The 25,506-nt window shown below is 46.2% G+C and overlaps 1 protein-coding gene across 2 annotated transcripts in view; it reads right to left on the bottom strand.

The window, feature by feature from the left end:
• The window catches only part of LOC309384517 (peroxisomal trans-2-enoyl-CoA reductase-like), a 52,635-nt gene that overhangs the window by 2,845 nt on the left and 24,284 nt on the right, over positions 1 to 25,506 (bottom strand). Inside the window, exons 1-7 of one of the 2 annotated variants that reach the window (XM_081938183.1) lie at positions 25,166 to 25,364; positions 19,023 to 19,156; positions 14,430 to 14,595; positions 12,956 to 13,037; positions 11,034 to 11,130; positions 9,658 to 9,765; positions 7,325 to 7,436 (exon numbers count right to left, since the gene is read on the bottom strand). In XM_081938183.1, coding sequence (XP_081794309.1) covers positions 7,325 to 7,436; positions 9,658 to 9,765; positions 11,034 to 11,130; positions 12,956 to 13,037; positions 14,430 to 14,595; positions 19,023 to 19,156; positions 25,166 to 25,352 — 886 coding nt within the window. In that variant the 5' untranslated portion in view covers positions 25,353 to 25,364. Of the gene's footprint in view, positions 1 to 7,324; positions 7,437 to 9,657; positions 9,766 to 11,033; positions 11,131 to 12,955; positions 13,038 to 14,429; positions 14,596 to 19,022; positions 19,157 to 25,165; positions 25,365 to 25,506 lie in introns of those variants that run through there. The other variant, XM_081938184.1, reaches the window with a different exon arrangement.

Below are 25,506 nucleotides of genomic sequence, written 5' to 3'. Positions count from 1 at the left end.
CGTGGAATGACACTACCAGGGGAGTTGAGGCTAACTGTTGTAGAAAGTAGATGTACCCTAAAACTATTCAGAGACATGAAAGGTGAGAGATTAAATAATTATTAACATAAGGAAGTAAATGAAAAGTAATGTAAGATTTCTTGAAGCAAACTAGCATCACAATAACCTATGCCAAGGTTTATGAGAGAGAAGAGTATTTGACAGAGGTGGACAGCTGCAGAAAATGAACGAATGAATGAATGAATTTAATCAAGTCAATCATACAAAGAGAAAACAGCTCTCGTGATCCTATAGCACTTGTAATTCCAATCTAAGTAAATTTAGATTCCTTTCATTAGCAGAGTTTAGCCAGGAAAGAAAATAAATTAAAAAGTAATAACTTGACTTTAAGGGAGCAAATTAGTGATCACACAGATGGAGAATAAAATTTGGATTTAAGTAAACATTGTTAAACTTCCAACTCTTTCAAGTAAACATATGATTAAATTCTATCTTGTAGCATGATTATTAGAATATATCTCCTCTTTCTGTATGAACTGAGAGTTTAAAGCTTATAAGAAGCCTTATAGGTAAAGTCAGCATTTAGTAGTCAATGTGAAAACATTTGAGTCAGCAATTTTTGTTGTGTACTGAGCCGGTCCACCAGTAGGTGGCGCGCGTAGACCTTCCTTTCATTGGCCCATACATCCGGCGGGAGAATCCTGATTACCCTATTGGTGCCCCGACTGACGGTGTTTGTATAAATTGCTGTCAGCCGGGGATTGTGTATCATGGCTTAGTCAGTTACTGTTGTTTTTTAAATAAAGATTAACTTCTAGCAGCCGTCTTTTACTCCTTGCCTTGGAACACAAAACTGGCGACGAAGGTGAGCGAACCTGAACCTTACACCACAAGAACTATGGCTAATACAGCTTTCTTCGCTTCATTCCGCATTGAGGCCGAATCCTGGGAGGCGTTCATGGAACGGTTTGAATGTTTTCTTCAAGCCCATGACCTGCTGAATCTCTCACTTGAACGTAAGAGGGGTATTTTCTTGAATTACTGTGGCCCAGAAATGTTTGCCACGGCAAGGGCACTATCTGCCCCCACCCCTGTTCATACCATGCCATGGGAGCTCCTCATGGCAAAACTTAAAACGCACTATGAGCCAGCGCCCTCACGTTTTGCCAGGCGCCAAGATTTCCGCCACTGCGTTCAACGAGATGGACAATCTATAAGTCAGTACGTAGCCGCGCTTAGAGCTGCCGCTATTACTTGTGAATTTGCCGACCTAGACGAAGCGCTCCTCGAGCAATTCATCTATGATTTAAAGGATGTTAATCTCCACCGGCGCATTCTCTCCCGCTCGGACCTCACGTTGAAGAATGCTGTCGATGAGGCTCGCGCTTACGAAATGGCAGGTCAATCCACTCCTGACCAGAGGCGTTTTCCTCCAGCTATTTCTTCAGCCACCAACCAGCTTGTCGCCTCTAACTCTTTTCAAACTGACTTAGATTTGGCGATTGACCGCCTGCAATCTTTGAGCCATAAAGATACACGGAATTGCCTCAGCTGCGGCGGCCGCCATTTGCGCTCAGCCTGCCGTTTCCGCACTGCTGTGTGCCGAAAGTGCGGTAAACTGGGCCATTTAGCAAATGTTTGCCGCTCTACCGTTCCTGTTTCCCGTCCTGCTACGGTGCCTTCTATCTACCGGCCAGCCCCGCCGCCTCTCCCTGCCAGGCGCCAAAATTTTCTCTCCCTAGGTGACATCGACGACTCTTGTCTGGAATGGGTCGTCGACGCTTCCTCCTCCTCCCAGGGAGAACGTGGTAAGATCCATCTCTCGCTTCAGATCGAAGGCAGCCCGTGCTCCATGGAGCTGGACACCGGATCTGCCCGTTCTATCATGTCCTGGAGCACCTTCTCTTCTCTTCTGCCTAACTTCCGAACACGTGACCTAAGTCCTGCCTGCTGCCGTCTTCGAGACTACCAGGGCAACCCAATTCCGCTGCTGGGTTGCGCGTCGCCTACTGTTACCTACGGTTCTTTCAGTGGGCGTCTACCACTACTAATTGTAAAAAAAAAACTAGCTTCTCTACTAGGGATGGACTGGTTCCGTGCTCTCGGTCTATTTGTTTCGGGGATCCACTCCACCCGGTGTTCTTCTTCCCTTGGGGATGACCTTTCTTCCCTTCTTTCTGAATTTTCTGATGTTTTCTCTTCTTCTCTGGGCTGCTATACGGGCTCTCCTATTTCCCTCAACCTTGATCCTACTGTTGCTCCTATCCGTCTCAAAGCCCGACGTCTGCCTTTTGCCTTAAGGGCAAAGGTAGACGCTGAAATTGATAAGCTTCTTGCCCAGGGGGTATTTCAACCTGTGGACTTTTCTTCGTGGGAGACTCCTATAGTAGTCCCCTTGAAGTCCGACGGATCCGTAAGGATCTGCGCGGACTTTAAGTCAACTGTCAATAAGGCCCTTCAAGCCCATCCCTATCCTGTTCCAGTTGTGCAACACGTCCTGCACACACTCGGCCAGGGCAAGATTTTTGCTAAATTGGACCTTGTGCAAGCGTATCAGCAGCTCCCTGTTGACGACGCCACGGCGCTTGCGCAAACAATCGTGACCCACCGTGGCGCTTTTAAATGCAAAAGGCTCCAGTTTGGCATTAGTGTTGCTCCTGGCATATTTCAAAGTCTCATGGAGCGGTTGCTCCATGGGATCCCTGGCGTCACTCCCTACTTCGACGATGTCTCAGGATCGATCAGGACTCGCCATCAGGACTCCCGCTCCGAGGACCTAGTGACTGCCTGGAATAGGGCGACTGCCTGGAATAGGGCGACGACTGGGGCCTTGGACCGGGTTGCGCCTTTGCGACCTCTCCTGCGGCATCGACCCTCCCGGGCTCCTTGGTTCACTGAGGAGCTAAGGGTGATGAAGCGCCACAGGAGACGTGCCCCTCCTGACTGGTACTGGCAGCATGGGAGGTGACACGAGGCTGGCTTCTGGGCCTGGTGAACGCCTCATTGGGTGAGGGATACTTACCAACCGCCTTGAAAGAGGCGGTGGTGAGACCCTTGCTCAAGAGACCTTCGCTCGACCCAATGGAGCTAGCTAATTACCGTCCAGTCTCCAACCTCCCCTTTTTGGCGAAGGTTGTTGAGAATGTGATGGCGCAGCAGTTTCCACGACACCTGGACGAATCCGACTATCTAGACCCACGCCAGTCCGGCTTCCGACCCGGGCACAGCACAGAGACAGCCTTGGTCGCGTTGGTTGATGATCTCTGGAGGGCCAGAGATAGGGGTTGTTCCTCTATCCTGGTCCTATTAGACCTCTCGGCGGCTTTTGATACCATCGACCATGGTATCCTATTGCGCCGGTTGGAGGGGATGGGAGTCGGAGGCACCGTTTTGCGGTGGTTCGGCTCCTACCTCTCCGACCGGAAGCAATGTGTGTTGACAGGGGGGCAGAGGTCGTCCCTGAGGCCACTCACTTGTGGGGTGCCACAGGGGTCGGTCCTCTCGCCTCTCCTGTTTAACGCATATGTGAAGCCGCTGGGTGAGATCATCCGTGGTTTTGGGGTTGAGTACCACCTGTACGCTGATGACACTCAGCTGTACATTTCAACCCCAAACCACCCCAACGAGGCTGTCAAAGTGATGTCCCGGTGTTTGGAAGCCGTCGGGGTCTGGATGGGGGACAACAGACTCAAACTCAACCCCTCCAAGACTGAGTGGCTGTGGGTACCGGCGCCTCGGTTCAGCCAGCTGACGCCATCGCTGGCCATAGGGGGCGAACAACTGTCCCCTGTGGAGCGGGCGCGCAATTTGGGCATCCTCCTTGATGCCCGGCTGTCAATGGAGGACCATGTGGCAGCCGTGGCAAGGGGGGCGTTCCACCAGGTTCGCCTGGTGCGCCAATTGCGCCCCCTACTGGACCGGAGTGCCCTGCGCACGGTCACTCATGCGCTGGTGACGTCTCGCCTGGACTACTGCAATGCCCTCTACATGGGGCTTCCCTTGGGACGCATCCGGAGACTGCAGCTAGTTCAGAACGCAGCCGCGCGGGTTATCATGGGGAGTACACGTTACTCCCACGTAACACCTCTCCTGCGCGAGCTGCACTGGCTACCTGTGGCCTTTCGGGTGCGTTTCAAGGTACTGATCACCATCTTTAAAGCGCTCCATGGCATAGGACCTAGTTATCTGCAGGATCGCATCCTTCCACACACGTCCCTGCGACCTATCCGCTCACACAGGGAGGGACTCCTCCTGGTGCCGTCCGCTAGGCAATGCCAGCGGGCGACACCTAGGAGTAGGTCCTTCTCTGTGATGGGCCCAACCCTCTGGAATGACCTCCCCCCCGACATTCGAACTACCACCGACCTCCGTTCCTTCCGTCAGAAATTAAAGACTCACCTATTTCAATCAGCTGGCCTGGCACTCTCTTAGTTTACCCCCCGGGATATATCTTAATTGGGTTTGGATTTTAATTGGGGTGTTTTTAGGGTTTTTATAGTCTATTTATTTCTTGTACAGCCTTATCTCCTCCATCCAAATGTATTTAATTGTTTTATATTACTATTGTATTTTTATCTGCATTTGACTGTACACCGCCCCGAGTCCCTTTCTGGGAGAGGGGGCGGTTTAGAAATCCAAGAAATAAAATAAAAATAAATAAATAAAAGTTCTTCGCTCCGTCCCACAGCGTTTTCATAAAGCTGGCCTTCGCCCTAAACCCTCCAAATGCCAGCTTGGCGTTCCCTCTGTTGAATTCTTAGGTTTCCTCATTGACCGGCATGGCGTCCATCCCTCCCCCTCCAAAATAGTCGCCATTCTCTCCGCCCCCCACTCCCTCTAACAAGGTTGAGTTGCAGGCCTTTCTTGGCCTCCTCAACTTCTATTCCTCTTTCATTCCTCATAAAGCTTCCCTCACAGAGCCTCTCCATAGGCTTTTAGATAGCTCTGCCGTCTGGACATGGACTAGCCGCGAAGCGCAGGCGCTCGCGGCTGTCAAGGAATCCCTCACGCGTCCATCTGTCCTGGCACAATACGATCAGTCCCTTCCTCTGCTCCTTGCTTGCGACACCTCCCCTTTTGGCGTCGGGGCTGTCCTGAGCCACGCTTACCCTGATGGCTCGGAAGCCCCTATTGCTTTTTACTCCCGCACTTTGTCCAAGCCTGAGCGAAATTACAGCCAGCTGGACAAAGAGGCGCTGGCCGCCGTTGCGGGGGTAAAATGTTTTCACCACTATCTCTACGGCCGTCTTTTCTCCCTCTTTACGGATCACAAGCCTCTTTTGGGCATCCTCGCAGGGGATCGCCCTACTCCTCCCATCCTCTCCCCTCGCATGTCGCGCTGGGCGGAATTCCTCTCTGCTTACAATTACTCCCTCATTCATAAGCCCGGCTGCCACATGGGCCATGCGGACGCTCTTAGCCGCTGCCCGCTTCCCCTGCTTCTTTCCAACCCAGCTCCCATCGAGTCCATCCACCTCCTGGACGAACTCCATCTGCCCATTACCGCCTCCGATATAGCCCTGTCCTCTCTCTCTGATTCCACCATTTCTGCTGTCCTTAACTATGTTCACAGGGGATGGCCTCCCTCCTCTGTCGAACCCCGTTTTCTCCCCTTTTACCGGCGCCGCACAGAGCTCTCCGCGCTTCAGGGTTGCCTCCTATGGGGCCATCGCGTGGTCATTCCTGACCGTTTGCAGCAGTCTGTGCTTGCACGCCTCCATGAAGGGCACCGCGGCAGAGTCCGGATGAAATCCCTGGGCAGGGGGTATGTCTGGTGGCCCTCCATGGATGCAGACATTACGGCTTGGGTGCAGCGCTGCACCCCATGCCAACAGGTCCGTCCCGCCCCTCCCTCCGCCCCTGCTCGCGAGTGGGAACATCCTAGGGCTCCGTGGAGCCGCCTCCATATAGATTTCATGGGCCCCCTCGCAGGCACTTCCTTCTTCCTTGTTATAGATGCCTGGTCTAAGTGGGTGGAACTTTTTCCTATGCCCTCTACCACCTCCGCGGCCACTATCCGCATCCTTAATTCACTGTTCAACACCCATGGGTTGCCGGACGTCATTGTCTCGGACAATGGCCCCCAGTTCACTTCCCAGGAATTCCAACAATTCCTTGCAGTTTTGGGTATTCGCCATGCCCCAGTCGCTCCCTTTCACCCTGCGGGGAATGGCCTGGCTGAACGCGCTGTGCGTTCCGCCAAGGAATCACTTGCCCGCATGGTGAATCTTTCTTTATCCTCCCGGATTACTACCTATCTGCGTTCCCAGCATTCCACCCCGTGCCCCCTCACAGGTAAAAGTCCTGCTGAACTCCTCTTGGGCAGAAAAATCCGGACCACCCTGGACCGTCTACACCCTCTGTATTCCTCTTCCCCTCTTCCTACCTCTCCCCCTCCTAGGGCTTTTCGGGTGGGTGAGAGGGTTTTTGCACGGAACTTCGCGGGTGATCCGAAGTGGGTACCCGGAAGTATTGCGGACATAACGGGGCCCTGCTCTTACAGGGTCCTACTCGGCGACGGACGAATGTGGCGGCGCCACATAGATCAGCTGCGGCGGCGAATTGACGATGGGTCTCCGGATAGACCATCAACTCCGAATAGACTAGGCCCTAGCGACGCCGCCTGCCGGCCTAACAACAACAACGCAGCTAGCTCTGAACCCGTGTCCCCCACCACGTTTAGATCTGCAGACTTATCTCGTAACTTTGGTGCACCTCCCGGGGCGGGGCCTTTGGAACAGCTCCGCCTGCCTTCCGGACCAAGCCATCCTTCTACGTCAACCACAGCCACTCCTCCCCAGCGAAGATCTCTGCGCGTGCGCCAGTGTCCCGGGTATTTACGGGACTACGTCTGCGCGAACCAGGGGAAAGGGGTGTTGTGTACTGAGCCGGTCCACCAGTAGGTGGCGCACGTAGACCTTCCTTTAATTGGCCCATACATCCGGCGGGAGAATCCTGATTACCCTATTGGTCCCCCGACTGACGGCGTTTGTATAAATTGCTGTCAGCCGGGGATTGTGTATCTTGGCTTAGTCAGTTACTGTTGTTCTTTAAATAAAGATTAACTTCTAGCAGCCGTCTTTTACTCCTTGCCTTGGAACACAAAAATTTTAGCAGAAAAAAGCACATAATCTGGAAAGTGCAATACAATGATTTCTGGACCAATCTCCTAAGTGAAGTGAAATGTGATTAAGATGGAGAAGTCCTAAAGATACCTTTGTTTTTGATGTCAGGGCAAAAGCATCAGAAAAAAAGGGAAAGCAGACACCCTCTGCTAAAACAATCAGATTACTATTTTACCACTATTTTTAAAGCATTGTTTTACCTGGAATGTTCCAGAGGGAAGAATATAGGCCTTGTCCACCATCAACCTTCACAGTTTCTCCAGTTATAAAAGAGGCACCCGGAGAAAGCAGAAAAGACACCAAAGCGGATACCTTAAAAGGGAAACAGAATTATTCAATATTACATTAGTTCCCTCTGGACAAGATAGGAGACAGACAGACATTAACCAAAGAGTCAATTAACAAATAAAAACACAAATAACCATATAACTATTATAGCACAGGCAGGGCCACCAAGAGGATTATTAAGTGCTAGAACAAGACTAGCATGGCCCCCCTCACCTACACATGGACACATAAATCCACAATGTGCTAATTGTACATTTACAATGTACAGCATTTTTTAGCTCCAGATTTTTGAGATGACATTTCATCACCATTCATAAACTGAAATGAAATATAAAATATATCCATAAACGAAGTGAAACTAAACTTGCAAACTTAAATAAATAATGAAATTAAAATTCAATAAATTACATAAATAACTGTTTGCTGAGTTTCAGATTAATAAAGGTTATGTCAACCAAGGCTGCAAGGCGGTTTTGCTATACACACAAAATCAGTGACGTGCGGTCACTAGAGGCAGGGGAGGCAGGGCCTCACCTCTCTTCATGGAATAATAGTATATAATATTATATACTATATATAATATTATATACATCCGTCCGGCCGCGCCCGGGAGACGCGGAGGGAGCAATGTTGTCGGCGCCTCCGGATGACGAACCAGTCGCTTGCTTTCGTCATCGGGAGGCCGACAACATTTCTGCCTCCACGTCTCCCGGGCGCCGAAGCAGTCCGGCGAGCGAGCGAGCGAGGCAGCGAGATCTTCGGTCACTCGTCCACCGGACTGCTTCCGCATCTCCCGGGCGCGGATGGACGAAGGGAGCCAGAATGGCGCCGAAGCAGTCCGGCGAGTGAGGCAGCGAGATCTTCGGTCACTCGTCCACCGGACTGTCTTGGCGCCATTCTGGCTCCCTTCGTCCATCCGCGCCCGGGAGATGCGGAAGCAGTCCGGTGGACGAGTGACCGAAGATCTCGCTGCCTCGCTCGCTCGCTCGCCGGACTGCTTCGGCGCCATTCTGGCTCCCTTCGTCCATCCGCGCCCGGGAGATGCGGAAGCAGTCCGGTGGACGAGTGACCGAAGATCTCGCTGCCTCGCTCGCTCGCTCGCCGGACTGCTTCGGCGCCATTCTGGCTCCCTTCGTCCATCTGCGCCCGGGAGATGCGGAAGCAGTCCGGTGGACGAGTGACCGAAGATCTCGCTGCCTCGCTCGCTCGCTCGCCGGACTGCTTCGGCGCCATTCTGGCTCCCTTCGTCCATCCGCGCCCGGGAGATGCGGAAGCAGTCCGGTGGACGAGTGACCGAAGATCTCGCTGCCTTGCTCGCTCGCTCGCCGGACTGCTTCGGCGCCATTCTGGCTCCCTTCGTCCATCCGCGCCCGGGAGACATGGAGGCAGAAATGTTATCGGCCTCCCGATGACGAAAGCAAGCGACTGGTTCGTCATCTGGAGGCGCCGACAACATTTCTCCCTCCGCGTCTCCCGGGCGCGGATGGACGAAGGGAGCCAGAATGGCGCCGAAGCAGTCTGGCGAGCGAGCGAGTGAGGCAGCGAGCGAGGCAGCGAGATCTTCGGTCACTCGTCCACCGGACTGCTTCCGCATCTCCCGGGTGCGGATGGACGAAGGTAGCCAGAATGGCGCCGAAGCAGTCCGGCGAGCGAGCGAGCGACGCAGCCTGATCTTCGGTTGCTTCCAGAGCCGGAGCGGGATGGAGCAGCCATCGCCTTGGAAGTGAGTTGCGCGGGCGGAGCTTTGGGGCTGAGGAGAGAGGCAGGGACGGAGGGAGTGGGGGGAGAGGAGCCGCCCCCCTCAACCCCCAGGCAATGGGGAAAGCTTTCCCGAAATGGGGGGGGGGTGTCGCGGGAAATAAAAAGGGCGCGCGCTGGGGGGGGACGAAGGAGGCTTTGGCGTGCCTTAGAGGCGGGCGGGCAAGCAACGAAAGGAGCAGTGAGGGCGGGCGGTGGCTGCAGGCGGCAAGGCTTGAGCGGGGTGAAAGGGACTGGTGCCGGTAGAGGAAGTAATGCTACGCCGCGGTCCCCTTAATGTTCACTCAGGAAGGCGGAGAACGAGACCACGTGGTCTGCACACGTGGTCTGCACACGTGGTCCCATTCCCCGCCTTCCTGATGACGTCACCAGCCTCCCCAGCCATAACCCTCACCGCACGTCACTGCACAAAATATAGAGTTTGAAGTATCATGGGGCCCCGCTTGGAAGTTCGAAATATAGCAATTAAATCAACATAGTACTATACCTCTTCAGGAAGTCCTAATCTCTTTGCAGGAATCTTCTTAATATTGCTTTTAAACAAATTTTCACCACCTTCATAGTGGGCAACAGCAGTTTCTGAAAATATAATTCCCTGCAAAGAAAGGATGGCTTCAACATTAAATTTTTCTTATTGTTTTTCACAGCAATAAAAACTCCAATCACTTTTTGACATTCGCAAACTATAAACTCTGAATATCAATACTGAAAATACATGATCTGGATTTATAAACCAATAAGCAAACTGCATTGGAAAGGAAGAATTATAACCTTGAAAGATACCATATTTTTCGGAGAATAAGACGCACCAGAGTATAAAACGCAGCAAGGTTTTGAAGAGGCAAATTAAAAAAAAGTTTTTGCACTCTGCAAACCTCCCAAAAACGGGCCCGGGTTTTTTTGCAAAAAAGGGGGGCATGAATAGCCCTTAGGAGGCTTATAGAGTGTTCCTGGGAGTTGAGGGGGGCAAAAAACGGTCCATTTTTTGCTCATTTCTGCCCTCCCTAGCCCCTAGGAGTTTTCTGAAAGCCTCCTACAAGCCATGCATGACCATTTTGGTGAAGGGGGCGGGGTTTCAGGAGGCAAAAAATGCTGTATTCAGTGTATAAGATGCACCCAGATTTTCAGTCTCTTTTTTGAGAGAAAAAGGTGTGTCTTATACTCCGAAAAATACGGTAAGTGCTATTCAACCCAAGCTCCATTCTTGGCGACTTCATGGACTTTATGCAATTTTGTTAGCAAGGCTCTTGCCTTCTTCCTACACATCCCACATTTAGCTTACAACTCAAGTTTCTATTTTTATAAATGTAGTAAGTATAGTAATTACATTTAATTACTAATATACTACTACACACTACAATTTATAAAGCAACACAAAGATATCTACAAGTTTTGTAGAGACATCTGGAGAGCAATTTCATCCCCAGTGCTAGTATTAAAATACTTCTGCAAACATTCTTCCTCAATCTGGTTTGGTCACCGAGACCATGAAGAATGGCTCCAGCACAAGTCTGAAAGCTCAGAAGACAAGCCTCTGGTCCAGGTGACTGACCCAAATTGGATCCTGCAATATTATCCTGGGACACGTATATTTGCCTTCATTGAAAATTCTTCCTCCAAAACAAACTCCATTGAATGTAGATTAGAGCCTCTAATCCCCTTCTCGGTCTTTGGTATAGCTAAAGATCTAGATATAAAAATCTTAGCAGTTCCAATAGATACTGTATTGTGAGCAAAATCTCCTAACCTATGAAAAAGCTCCTATCTTCATCCATCCATCCAATGTTAAATTAGGCAAATAAGATGGTTAGAATCAGCATTTGGTTCCAGTCTGTTGTCTACATCACTTATTTCATAACCTACCGGGGCAACTGAGTTAATCCTCACTCCACTGCATGCCCACTCAATGGCTAAACTTTTGGTCAGGTTATCAACAGCAGCTCTTGCTGCTCCACTGTGCCTGCAAAGGAAGCAAAAGAAGAGGCAGACTTAATTTCTTTCCACAGGTTAAGTTAGACCACTCTGAAATTAGATGTTGTGATTATGAAATGCCTATAACTATACTTTGCTATCTTAACTGGGGTTTAGAGTTCAAGAAGCTATCCTCCTCCCAGTAATTTCATCTAATCTTGGTGCCACGGGGCAATTGTCAGAAATAGTTATTGATTTCCACTCATAGTTTATCTAGCCAGAGTCAGGATGGTTGAAAATCCCAACTTTTAGTTATTCCAGTCTAACGTATGTGTATAAGCATAGATTTTACAAATAGCACCCAATCTGTATCCCCAGCTATAGTAAAATTGCTTATTTGCCTTTATGGATCTTCAAAATACCAATATCTCTAAGATTTTAGGGGGTATCGGGCATAATTTTATCTTACAGCTAGAATTGATCTCAGGACAGAGTTAGAGGCCAACAAAATGTTCTCTCTCTTTCAACTTGTAATTACATGAAACTCTTCCCAGGCAAAAAATATCTGTATGCACCTGTGTACATGTTAATGTTCTACAATCAGAAAGCTTGCAATAATTTCATAATCAGAATTCAATTAACACAGTCACAGCAGACAAGTCTATGCAAAGAGAAACAGTATTTCAACTGGTTGCTAAGAAATATGTGCCAGATTCAACTATCATGTTACTTCATGATGTGATTTCATTGTGAGCATGATTTGGCTCCAATGATTGTGCATTAGCATACAGGTAGTCCTTGTTTTGCAACCATTCATTTAGTGGCCAAAGATACAACGGCCCTGAAAAAAGTGACATGACTATTTTTCACATTTAAGATCATTGCAGCATCCCCATGGTCACATGATCAAAATTCAGACACTTGGCAACTGGTTCATATTTTGCAGTGTTCCAGAGTCATGTGGTCATGTTTTGTGATCTTCTGACAAGCAAAGTCCATGGAGAAGCCAGATTCACTTAACTGTGTTACTAACTTAACCACTGAAATAATTCACTAACAACTGTGGCAAGAAAAGTCGTAAAATGAGGCAAAATTCACTTAACAATTATCTTGCTTAACAATAGAAATTTTGGGCTCAATTGTGATCATATTAAATCAAATACATAAGTCAATTAACATTCTTTCTTCATGAGTGAATATTCCTTAACATGTTTTTGCAAGCAGTTGCTGTGAACTATTTGTCGGATCCAAGTTTGAGGATCATAAATATAGACAAAAGTCCTCAATTCTCAAAGATTCCTATGATAGCTGTGGAAATATATCAAGAAGCAATGGATTTAGAACTAGCCATTGTTCCAGATAATGTTGATACTCTTAGAACACACCAAAAGTTCTCGAGTTAATATGTCACTCAGGGTCTGAAGACTACCAACTCCTGACTTAATCTCTAAAGTCCAGATTTGGCAATCTCCAACCTCTAAGCTGCACATGGCCTTTCAGAATTTTTGGCCTAGCTATTTGTATTCTTCCTAATCCACAAATGTAGCAGATTTCTTCAAAACTTTCTATACTGGAAATCTATACAGTCACTGGGCTTTGCAAAAACAAGGCCATTAAATTTTTTTAGGAAGGATACAATACAATACTGAAAAAAAGGGAACGGGCTTCAACCTTCCCTGCCTATTCATTTCAAGCTGCAAAAAAATATTGCGGGAAGTAGGGAAGTGTCTCTGTGTCTATAAATGTGTTTCTGCTCAGAAATGCCTGAACCACAAACTAGGAGGCAAATGAATTTGATACATACATTAAAATAAATACATCTACTTAGACTTAAGTGACAACAGGCATGCATTTAGATATTAATAATAGCTTACGATAAGCCAGGCATCCCCTTCCACATGTTAGCCACAATATTGACAATGGCACCCCCATGATCACACATCCAAGCATTGTACACTATATGGAAACAAGAAAAAAAAATCATTAATTAATATTGTGACATATTTATTTACATTTTCAGAATGTGTACAGAATGCAGCCTCTGTTTGAGTTAACCCCCACCCTAGTGCCTGTTGGCTGAACACTATGAAGCTGGGGTGTCAAACTCATGGTCTGCAAGCCGGATGCATCATTCACTGGCCACGCCCACCCCATTTTAGCGAAGGGGGCGAAAGTCACAGTGCATCACATGATGATAATGTGACACTGCAAGTTTCACACCCCTGCTATAAAGAATGACACCAAGATGATCATGGTGGATCTGAAGAAGGCAATGTGAGAGTGCTGATCCATAGAATAGCCAAGGGTTGGACACAATTGAATTGCGGACAACTTTTTCTTTTATAGAACACCAACCATGAACCTTACATAAGAAGCTGCTTTATATTTATTGCTAGACTACTATCCCAGTTGGCAGCATCACTTGATGATTTGTCCCGTTTTATCTGGAAATATCAGATACTGCCTAGGATTCACTCCAAATAAAGAGGAACAATTATATTCCACATTATTATTATATACCACATTAAGTATTTTGGTGAATTTTTCAAATTTATAAAATTTATTATTTTATTATTATTATTTTATTTTTATAAAATTTATTATTATTTATTTATTTATTTTATTTACAAATTTATAAAATCTAAAAGCAGATAACTAAACACCAATATTCTAAAGAAATAAACAAACTGTTACGTTCCGGTGTTCACATTGAAAATAAATAGAGCGCCAGCGTCAGCAGTGTGTAAGCATGGCCAAGTGGGTATGTCATTGGCGGTGTTCGTGATTGCAGCTTGAAAGCTCTCGCTGAGGTCGGGAGGTAGCGGCACTGTGGAAAAGTTGCTACCCCGCGAATGTCAGCACCAGGGCTGACCCAAACTGTAGGGAATAGATTTTAGTAGGTCTGATCTAGTCATCAAAGGAGTTCAAATTCTTATTAAATGTCTTCTTTGACATAATTAAAACCAACCATTCTCTGTCAGAGATGCAGTCTGAATAACTTTTGTGTTATAATTTAACCTAACATAATTGGCAAAACATGCTAAGCACTACATAGTTAGGTTTATCATTATACCTCAGTTTCAACCATTCCTTCAACCATAATTACGTTGCAACAGCCAAATATATACCAGCTAACAAGAATGTGACCAGCAAAGATTTGTTTCCTGGCAGACCTATAGATAAATCTCTTATTCATTTGCAGGAGAGATTCATATGTCACAATAAACCATAACTGCGAATATTTAAGGCTAAATATAAAAAATGTCAAGGCATGAAAATGTGAAATGCAATGTAATCGTGATTCAAATTGCTTTATGAACAAAACTTCAAGTTATAGTAAGCAATCACCTGCTTTACAGCAATAGAAAGTTCCAGTCAGGTTGGTTTCAATAACAGCATGCCAGCCTTTTGCGCTTATTAGTTCAGATGGGCTAGGAAACTGCCCTCCTCCATTGTTGACCAAAAAATCTATCCTACCATGAAGATCTAATGTTGCTTTCACTAGTGCCTCGACCTACAAGGAAAAATAAAGCGGAGTGATAAGATTGATGTTCCATTTGCAGATTTTTGTACAGCATTAAATCACTACTTGGCCTTCTGGCTAAAATCGAATATAGTATTACTATATAAGTGTGGTGTTTCTTTAATAGAAAATCCTTTCTACAAAATAGTTTTGAGTACTGTTAGAAATCATGATATGGCAGTTAAAAATATAACCTAGAACATTCTATAACAAGGGAATTTCACAACAACCCAAGATTTCATCCCAATGACAAAATTTCTGTTGTGAGTTGACTACAGTATGGTTGCAGAAGAATTTGTACAAGTTTATTGAGAGTTTACTCTTAAACATAATTTATAAAGAAGAAAATAAGAGTATTATTACTTATAAAACTCACATATTGTAGTTATTATGTTATATAGCTGTTATATAATGTTATAGTCATTCTTTCTCAGCCTAAACCACCTGACATGATTGTTATTGTGGGTAAAATAGGAGGAAGATGTGCTGGATATGCCCTGCCATTTGTAACAAAAAAGGGGCAGAAAACAAACAAATGATAAAAATTATAGTCAAAAGTCCTTATCATATATCATAGTCCTGAAAAATCTGTTTTCACTGTATCTGCTAATGACAGAAAGTTGATCAAGAGGTCTATGATTTTAGCAACTATTTGAAAGGGATCCAATGGCAGTGGTTTAATAACCATCGGTCCTGTTATTTCAGATGCATATTTCAGAAGAAGCCTCTACAAAGCAAATTATGCTTCCACATGGCATCTGGTAACATGATGTTTCCTTTCCTGGGAAAGATGATCAAGCCCAGTCACAGTTAGAATACAACAATTTATATATGTAGCAATGTACTAGATGTAGAACTATTGCACTAAAAGGCACAGCTTGTAATGGTGTCCTCTTAACAAAGGAAAGCTGGCAGGCAGTGCTGTACTTGGAAGCTGTGTGCCAAACAAGCAGAATTATTTATAACACAATGGTGGGAAAGCTTTATTAGAAGGCAAGGATGCCCTAGTGGATAGAGATTAAATCTCAGCATTCAACAAGTTTCCCCCTAGGTAGTTTATTTGAATCTGCTGTAACAGATTTCTCGGAGAAACAAAGTTGCTGACAAATGTAGACATATGAAAAATAAAGTATTTTAAGCTGTATAAAAAATAATTTTAAAAAGGGGGATTGATCGCTTTCAGAGTGATAATGTTATGTTAGTTCCTTGAGGGAGACATCTTTGTAGCTACATCTTCAGGAAGAAAATGTATTCTTATTCTGTCACCGAAGGGAAACACATGCCAAATTTTTCTGATTTAAGTACATTCAACTTGTACCGTGTTTCCCCGAAAATAAGGCAGCACCTTATTTTCTTTTGACCCCAAAATTTGGCCTTATTTTCGGGGAGATTATTTTTGAGGTTCAGGAGCCGGCGATCGTGGTCACCTCATGGCTGCTGCTATATTGCAATATTTTCAAGGAGGGCTTATTTTCGGGGAGGGCTTATTTTAGCGCATGTGCTCAAAAGCCTGATTGGGCTTATTATTTGGGGAGGTCTTATTTTTGGGGAAATAGTGTACTATTCTCCCAGGTTTTGTGCCCCTTGTTCTTGAAAACAGTAATTTGAGTTAGCATGCTATTTAAATATCTGTGATCTTTAAATCATAGCATACAACCTAGCAGACTGCACTAATTTAGAAAATCACAGTTAAACTAAGCATTAAAGTATTGGACAATCCTACATAAAACTGAATTCTGATATTGTGCTAAGCCATAATTTGTTTAACTATTATCTTTATTTATTTATTTTTATTTATTTTTTATACTTTTTATTTTGTTTATACAAACTTCACATCTTTGCAACACATTACATTTCTTTTACATATCTGTTATGATTCTTGTATCTGTACAAATAAGTCTTTTATAACTATAACTCTATATATGTGTGCATTTATATTATTTCATACATCTTTTTTCTTCATTCTATATATAACATTAACTATTATTATCAATAACACCACAAGATGCTAAACTACACAGAGCAAAATGTGTTAGAATATAGTATATGAATCTAGTTAAACTATCATTTTAAAAAACTATTTTTAACATATCTTTCTTTGCTGGAATTGATTCTTGACTCAATAGATTCTGGTTTGGGGTTTTGTACATTTGATAGCTCACTTTCTGTTTGACTCTTTAGAATACATTTTGGCCTAAATTAGGATCAATTACCTTTTTGTCATTTTCAGCCTAATATTCAATTTGTTTATTTAACAGCCCTGTCATCCACTAGACAGGAAGTTCAGGCTATGGTTGGAGATGAAGATTACTTACTCATATAATTCAATATTGCTTGCATATGCAGGTAGTCCTTGACTTACAGCCACAATTGAGCCCAACATTTCTGTTGCTAAGCGAGACAGTTGTTAGGTGAGTTTTGCCCCATTTTATGACCATACTTGCCACAGTTTTAAAGTGAATTATTACAATTGTTACGTTAGCAACAGGGTTGTTAAGCTGGCTTCCCCACTGACTTTGCTTGTCAGAAGGTTAGAGAAGTGATCACATGACTCTGGGCTACCGCAGCCATCATAAATATAAGTATAAATATAAAAACTTCAAACGGTCACTAAATGAGTTGTTGTAAGTGAAGGACTACCTGTACCAACAGTACAAATGCTATAGAATATTATAGTATTGAACCAAAATGTTTTTTCCTTTTCTAAAATCAAAGCAATTGTCAAATTATAATTCCATTTCCATCTCAATAAATTGAATGTCACCCAAAGCAGGGATCCTCAAAATGATGTCTTTTGATACCTTGTTTCCCTGAAAATAAGACAGGGTCTTATTTTCTTTTGACCCATGAAATATGGCCTTGGGCTTATTATAGGGGAGGCTTATTATTTTCTGGGGCAGGTGAGAAGCGAGGTGCGCCTTTTACCTTTCCAGTTCCGTCGTGTTTCTCGCCATTGTGCTCAGAGAAGCTGCTGGTAAAAAAACTCCTTCTCACGAGTTCAATCAAACTTCTTGAATCCGCGAGAAGGTTTTTTTTTACCAGGGGCTTCCCTGAACACAATGGTGAGGAACGTGACGGAGCTGGAAAAGTAAGAGGCGTGCCTCGCGGCACAATACCGCCCACCTCGCCACAATGGTAAATGCAGCTTGTCTGGTTCCCTTCCCCGCCATCCCTTTAGTGAGGGGTGGCAGGTGGGAGGGGGAGAAGTGAGGCACGCCTATTACCTTTCCAGGTCTGTTGCGTTCCTTGCCCTTTCGTCCATTGAATCCCCTTATAAAAAAAAACCTCAGAAGTTCAACTTGCAAGGTTTTTTTTACAAGGGGCTTCAATGGACAAAAGGGCGATGAACGCAGCGGAGCTATCAGTCTCTGGTAGCGCTAGGATGCACGTTTTGCTTCTCCCCCCCCCCAACTGCCACCCCTCGCTAAAGGGACGGCGTGGAAGGGAACTAGGCAGGCTGCCTTTATCATTGGGGTGAGGTGGGCAGTATTGGGCCGCGAGGCGCATCTCTTACCTTTCCAGGTTGCGTTCCTCGCCCTTTCACCCATTGAATCACCTTGTAAAAATTGACATTTTTTTTTACAAGGGGCTTCAATGGGCGAAAGAGCAAGGAATGCAACAGACCTGGAAAGGTAAGAGGCACACCTCGCTTCTCCCCCCCACCTGCCACCCCTCGCTAAAGGGACGGTGGTGAAGGGAACCAGGCAGGCTGCTTTTACCATTGGGGTGGACAGTGTTTTTTTGCGTGAGAAGGAATAGGAGGGAGGGGGTGATCGCATTGCTGGCCTGCTGCTGTTTTTGCGGCCGGCTCTTTTTGTGCGGGAGGGAAGGGCGGGGGGTGGAAGCACTTTGCTTTGCCTGCTGCAGTTTTTGTGGTGAGACCTCTTTTTGCCCCACAAGCTGTACCAGTAGGTGGTACAATGGTAATGGCGGGGACTGGTTGCACATGTGCTTAAATAGTTGAGGGTGGGCTTATTTTCGGGGGAGGGCTTATTATGGTGCATGCTCTGAAAAGCCCGATTGGGCTTATTAGCAAGGTCTTATTTTCAGGGAAACACGGTATCTTCCGAATTGTTAAAAATGGATGCTACCAACAAAGCACATATAGAACTTTTAAAAAAATACTTAATAAAATGTAAGCTATCTTAAGAATTTACAAAGCACTGAATGCCTCCTCCTACATTTAAAATTACAATTATTTAAAACTGTATAATATAGCTTACTGTCTCCTAACTCACATAAAAACAACTGGAAACAGCAACATTTGGTGTTTCCAGCAAAGGAACTAGTATTTAGATTACTTTGTTGTGGTTTAATCTTCCAATATTGAGATGAAAATGCCTTTTTTGCACTGTAATAAAAGGAATAACCCAGTGAACAATACACTAGTCAAATATGGAAGACTATTGCATTTTTACCTCTTCTTCTTTGCGAATGTTGCATTGTATGGGTGTCACCTGGACAGAACTGGTGGAGGGAATTTCAGCAGCTAACTCAGTCGCTGCAGCCTTTAATCTGTCAAATTTACGAGAGGCAATCACTACATTACTACCTGCAAAACAAAATGAGAGGCATTTCAACATTAGTACAAGTTGTACAAAGATTAAACCAGATCTCTTGCTGAAGTATTAAATCTGGGCTCATTATCCCTTCAGTATCACTTTCAGGCCTATCAAGAGATTACTGCTACTTGTAAATCTACAAAGAAAACATGAAAATTGTGCTTATTGTAATCTGATATTTAGTTTATGAACAGCATGCATTCTCTTCTTGGTATTACAGTTAGTTCTTAGAGCATCACAAACAAACCACTGGAAACTATACAAGTCAATTATCAAACCAAGAAGCAGTCCAAAATTAACCCCTCTCTCCAAATGAATTGCCTTTTGTGAAATGGGCAGCTATATAAATTTGATAAATAAATAAGTTTCTTGAGAAAGGAAAGCAAATCCCCATGTTTTAATGTTACATTAATAAATTAATACTAATCATTTCAAAAGCATGCTGCAAATCCTAGGTTATATAGTAAAAACTGCATAGAGTAGTGGACTCTTATAAACCACATTTTATAGCTACAGAATCATAGAAATCACCGAATTGAGGAATTGGAGGGATCTATAAAAATCATCTGGTTCTATTTTCTGCAATGTGCTGGAAAACTAATTAAACCATCCTCAAAACTAGCTGTCCAGATTCTTCTTAAAAACTTCCAGAGATGGGAAACCCACAACTTCAATGGACTATTAAAATCCATTGTTGAATGGATAATGCCTACCTTAAGCCAAAACCAACTAATTGGAATTTTAAGTTTATTGCAGTGTGTGAACTCGGCTTCTTTGATATTCTTTAATATATTTCCGCACATTTCATTCCACCAAAACACATACAATCTTCAATAAAAATGACTTTGTAGTTTTATCATGTCCTTGAATTGAAATCCAAGCAACACAAATTGCAAATTCCTAGTATAACCCATGGATATTTCACAAATAATATCAGCATTAGAGTTTAAACAATGTTCATATGATATTAAGTATAACCCAGTGATTTTCAAGCTGGAAATCACATGCATTGCAACTCAATGCCTATTATCCAATAGTTTAATTTTCAGAAGTTTTTTGCACAACAGAATTAACAGATCACTTATCATTATCCCACTTCTATCCAGTACCCAGTTCTTCGTCAATGTTTTGCTATGGTTATACCATTCAAATCATTATACCCAGTTAGCACAAGCTGGAATTTGACATAATAATTATTTATTTTAAAAGACTATTATTAATACTAATTAAAATCACAGCTATTCCTAAATCAGATGCCATCAAGCATAGTTAAGGGACCATGCACATCAAGGGGAGATGTCACATGTGCATTCCCATTAACCACATATTGTAGCTTAATATAGCCAACCAGACTTTAGAGATCAAAATCTGCTTTTTCAGTTAATTAATTTATTGTTCAAATAAACACACATACACGCATACTCCCAAAGATGACTGGAATTTTCTGGCTTTACATACAACACTAAGTCAAAATGTTAGTGTACAAAATAAGGAAGATGATCTTGACCAGATATTCCTAGGTAAAAGGAACTGATTGTTTTTTTAAAATCCAGAACATCCAGACAATATTTGGAGCAGTTCAGATAGATACCTCCCTAGTTTACTGGAGGATGTCAAGAGGGACAGCACAGTCAGACTTGCCAGATTTTATATTATAACTAATCTCAATAGAAGTAGATTAAGCCTTCCTTGGGAGTTAATTTCATTATCTGGTATACTAATGAAGCTGATTATCAATGGCTAATTTATAGCTCACTGTTTCACATGAATACGGCCTCAGAAAAAGTATCCATGAATAAGAGGACCAAGTATAGATTTTATAGGTGAATATGTTCAAAGATGTTTATATCAGCACTTCAATAAAGAGTGAGAAGATCTTACAGGAATTCTAGTGGAAAGAAAAAAAATCCACAGGTACAGAGAATGAAACATTAATTTGAGCCACAGTTCAACTTCAAGAACTAAGTATAGGTGGTCCTCGACATACGACCACAATTGAGCCCAACATTTCTGTTGTTAAGTGAGACGTTTGTTAAGTGAGTTTTGCCCCATTTTACGACCTTTCTTGCAACACTGGCTAAGTGAATCACTGCAGTTATTAAGTTAGTAACCTGGTGGTTAAGTAAATCTGGCTTCCCCAATGACTTTGCTAGGCAGGTCACAAAAGGGGATCACGTGACCTTGGGACACAGCAACAGTCATATGAGCCAGTTGCCAAGCCTCTGAATTTTGATTATGTGACCATGGGGATGCTGCAAAGATTGTAACTGAAAAATGATCATAAGCTACTTTATTCAATGCTGATGCAACTTTTAACGGTCACTAAATGAAATGTTGTAAATTGAGGATTACCTGTAATCATAGAAGATATGAAACAGCAGAAGCACAAGCAATGAAAGCACCACAGAGGTGGGGACTAGTTTTTGATTTAATAAAAGAAGAGTTTATTTTTAAAAAATGATTTTTACATAATTATAGCAGGACACTGCAGTGAATAGCCTACTTTCTTCTTAAGAGGAAGAGGAATATAAACACCTACGCGTTAATTTTTTACTTTATTGTTTTCCTGAAAAATATGAACACTTCAAATCTGCTCCCAGAATCTGACAAATTGCATTGGTTAGTTCCCATAATCTTATAGAAGATTGACTAAAAGTCAGTCACAGCTTCCAGAAAAGCATTCCTCCCCCAGATTGAGCTAGATGTGCAGGAAAAACCTGCCAATAAGACTAAGCAGAAAGATAAGATCACATGAGCTTTATCTTAATCCATCTGCCAGTAGTGTAAATATTGCGCAAGTAGTGCTTATCATAAAGCCAAACTCCAACTAAATCATCGATCCAGTTCACATAGCAAAAGGAGTATATTTGAGAAGAATCCACACTTTTCACAAATAAAAATGACATTTATTTTACAGAAATTAAACAGAACGCCAGTTTTTGATAAAACGATGTCACATTACAACATAAGCTAACACAAACTTATTTAATATTTTATAGATTGACCAAGTAGAAAGAGGAAAGAAGACAAGCAGACTCCTAAGGCGTTACACAAGATGTTTTCTTGAATTTTCTTTATTGCCTACAGTATTTCCTTTAGTTATACATCATTCATACACAATTAACTTCTCATTAAATTAAATTTCCTACTGATACTCTTTTCTCTCTCTCTTATTCTGAGATGTCTTCAAAAGGATTCCTCTTGATATTCATCAAAATATGCACAGACACAACATAAAAAGAGATAAAAGATGGTGGGATAAATATCAGGGCTTCCCAAAGTTTTCAACTGTATGTCCCATAATCCAGTGACAACACTAGTTATTGGGATCTGACACCCAAACAATCTGAAGAAAATCCAACTTTTTCTTCCTCCTAGCCCAGCGATGGCGAACCTTTTTTGGCTCGCGTGCCATAAGTGGGGGGAGCGCGGGGGGGGGTCATGTGCGGGCGTGCCGCACCCATAATGCAACACGCCTCCCAGTGCGCATGCGCGCACAACACACCCATTTTTGCATGCTTTTTTCGCCCTCCCCAGGCTCCAGAGTCTTTATAGGAGCCTGGGGAGGGCGAAAAGAGTCTACCCCGACCCGCCGGAGGCCCGCCGGAGGCTTCAGGGACTGTCCAGAGGCTTCCCTGAAGCCTTCGGAGCGCTTAAAACCACCCTCCGAGCAAACCGGGAGTGACTTCCGGGTTGCTCGGATGGTCGTTTTAAGAGCTCTGAAGGCTTCAGGGAAGCCTCAGGATGGTCCCTGAACAGGCACGAGACGTGCGTCTCAATCGCCTGTGCTCGGATCGCCTCCGCCGCGCGGCGCCTCGGGCCTGGCGTCCTTCTACCGCTCCGCCCAGCCTCTGTGCACTCACCAGCGTGGAGCGCAGCCGCCTCCATCCCTTGCGCTGCTCCGCCCAGCCTCTGCGCGCTCGCCCGGCCTTCACATCGCTGCCGCCGCCAATCACCCGCCCGGCAGAGTTTATGTAACCTTGGCTAGGTCTGACCGAGGGAGCCCAGCGCTGCTGCGAGAGGCGCTCCTGCAACTGGGTGCCCCCGCCTGCCAGCCCAGCCCCCTCGGACACCGGTGCCCGCCAGGCAGTTGGGGGGGCGAAGGGGGGGCGCGGCTATGCAGTCAACACAGGCAGTAGTTTTCGGCCACTCTGAGCCCAGCAAAGGAAGGACGCGGGGAGTCGGCAGAAGTTGGGGATGGAGGGAGAAAGGCGGCGGGGGGAGGCCCAGCATCCAGCGGTTACATAACCGGCTGCGGCGCTTCTCCGCTCCGGACCTCCCCGCCCGAGCCCCCTCCGCATGACGGGTCTCCCCATCTCCCCAGCGGCACCTGCCCCGCCGCCACCCCCTCCCCACTGCCGGTTGCTGAAAGGCGGGGAGCTCATGGAGGCAACGCCCGGGAAGCAGCCCCCCTGTCCTACGGCGTCGCAGCCTCCCCACCCCCGGGCGACGGAGCCCCCGAGCTTCAGGCTCCCGGCCTCCCGGAGGAAGGGGGGCAAAGGGGGCTTCTTGGCCAGCTCAGCCCAAGCTGGCAAAGAAGAAGGGAAGCCCGGGGACGCAGCCACCCCCTCCCCATTTAGCGGAGCCAGCGGGCGGCCCCCGTCCGGGAGGCAGGAGGACAGCCCCACGCGCCCCTCCCGCAGCTCCTGCCTTTCCCCGCGGGCCCTGGAGCCCCGCGACCCCCGCCCCCAAGGCCCGGGAGATGCGCTGGCGGGGCAGGCGGAAAGTTTGTCCCGTCCCCGGCAAAGTTGCCTCCCCCGCCCCCCGAGACCCGGCCCGACCTTGCGTGCCGGGGAGGCGGCCGGAGCCCACGCAAGGCGGCGCGCCTGCCACGTGGAAGAGCAGCGTAAGGTGTGGAGGCGCCCCCGAGCGCCTGTCGTCCCCCCCCTAGTCGCCTCTCGCCCAGGCGGCTCCCAGCCAGGAAAAGTTTGCCGGGCGTCGCGTGGCGCCTCCTGCCCTGCCTGCCTCCCCCGCCCCGCCCCCCCGCGCTTACCTTCTCCACCTCCGCCGCCGCCTCTGGAGCAGCTGTGCCTGCTGCGGTTGGGAGGCGGCGGCGCATCGCCTTTCCACGCTTGCTCCGCGCCGGCTGGGGAATCTCCTTCTGCCTCTCCGGGGCCGCCGCCTCTGCAGCCGCAGCCGCCGCCCGCTTCCTTCGGAACGCTTAAAATGACGCTCCGAGCAACCCGGAAGTCACTTCCAGTTTGCTCGGAGGGTGGTTTTAAGCGTTCCGAAGGCTTCAGGGACGGTCCCTGAAGCCTCCGGGGGGCGGGGGAGGCTCTTTTCGCCCTCCCCAGGTTCCTAGAAAGCCTCTGGAGCCTGGGGAAGGCGAAAAATAGCTTTTAGAAAGGTGAACTCAGCTGGCTAGCGCGCGCATGCGCACTGGCCAGCTGACAGGGCAGAGCCTCGCGTGCCCTGACAAATGGCTCCGCGTGCCACTTGTGGCACACGTGCCATAGGTTCGCCATCACGGTCCTAGTCCGTTTCCTTTCTTCCAAGAAAATCCCTGGCCCTTCTCTAGTAACCTCATAGCAGGTAACAACTTATTATGAAAAGCAGTCCCAGACACCAAACTTCTAAAGAGACAGAACCTGCATTCTCTCCTGTTACTCTTGCCCCAAAGGTGCTTTTTCAAGAGGCCACTTTTTCTTTGAAGACATTTGGCTTCTCATGAAATTCCCACCATTCAGTCAGAGCTGAAGAAGCTTCTTGGAGGAGAAGTGAAATGTCTTCCCCCCCAAAAATCAAGAAAGTCCAGTTGCCTTTTGAAAGAAAGCACCTTTGGGACGACCATGACACCTGGATGACTGAGAATCTTCATAGACATCCTGTCACTCTTGTCCAAGTCCTAAAGCTACACTCAATAACACGGAGGAAGGACTCGCAGGAGAGTCTCTAACTTAGCAAGGCATAATAGCTTCGACCACCTCTCCCATTCCCCCAGGGGAGGAGAAATCAGCCCGCTCCCAGCTAGACTCTCTTTTCAGAGATCCGTTGCCCACCAAGATGCAGCAGCTTAGCAGCGATAGCCTTGCCGATGCCCGTGCCCCCGCCCGTCACGATGGCCACGTGATTGCGAAACAGTCCAGCCGCCAGAATCCCCCTGCCGCCGCCGTCGCCACAGCGGCCACTAAACGCCGCCGCCATCTTGACAGCGCTCAGTCGTACTCTGAACCTTCTGAAAGCCATTTATATCTTCGGGACATCGCTCCGGGTCACGTGACCTGAACCGCTCCGCTCCGCCCCGCCCCCGTCCCTTTCGAAATCGGAACGCTGCCTTTGGAAAAGCGTACTGTGTAGAGTGGCGGCCTTCTCCCTGCCACGCCCACCCGCTTGCGACGGA

The sequence above is a fragment of the Natrix helvetica genome, assembly GCF_964273705.1.
Source record: "Natrix helvetica genome assembly, chromosome: 1".
Taxonomy (NCBI): Eukaryota; Metazoa; Chordata; class Lepidosauria; order Squamata; family Natricidae; genus Natrix; species Natrix helvetica.
This window is presented reverse-complemented; position numbering and strand designations above follow the sequence as displayed.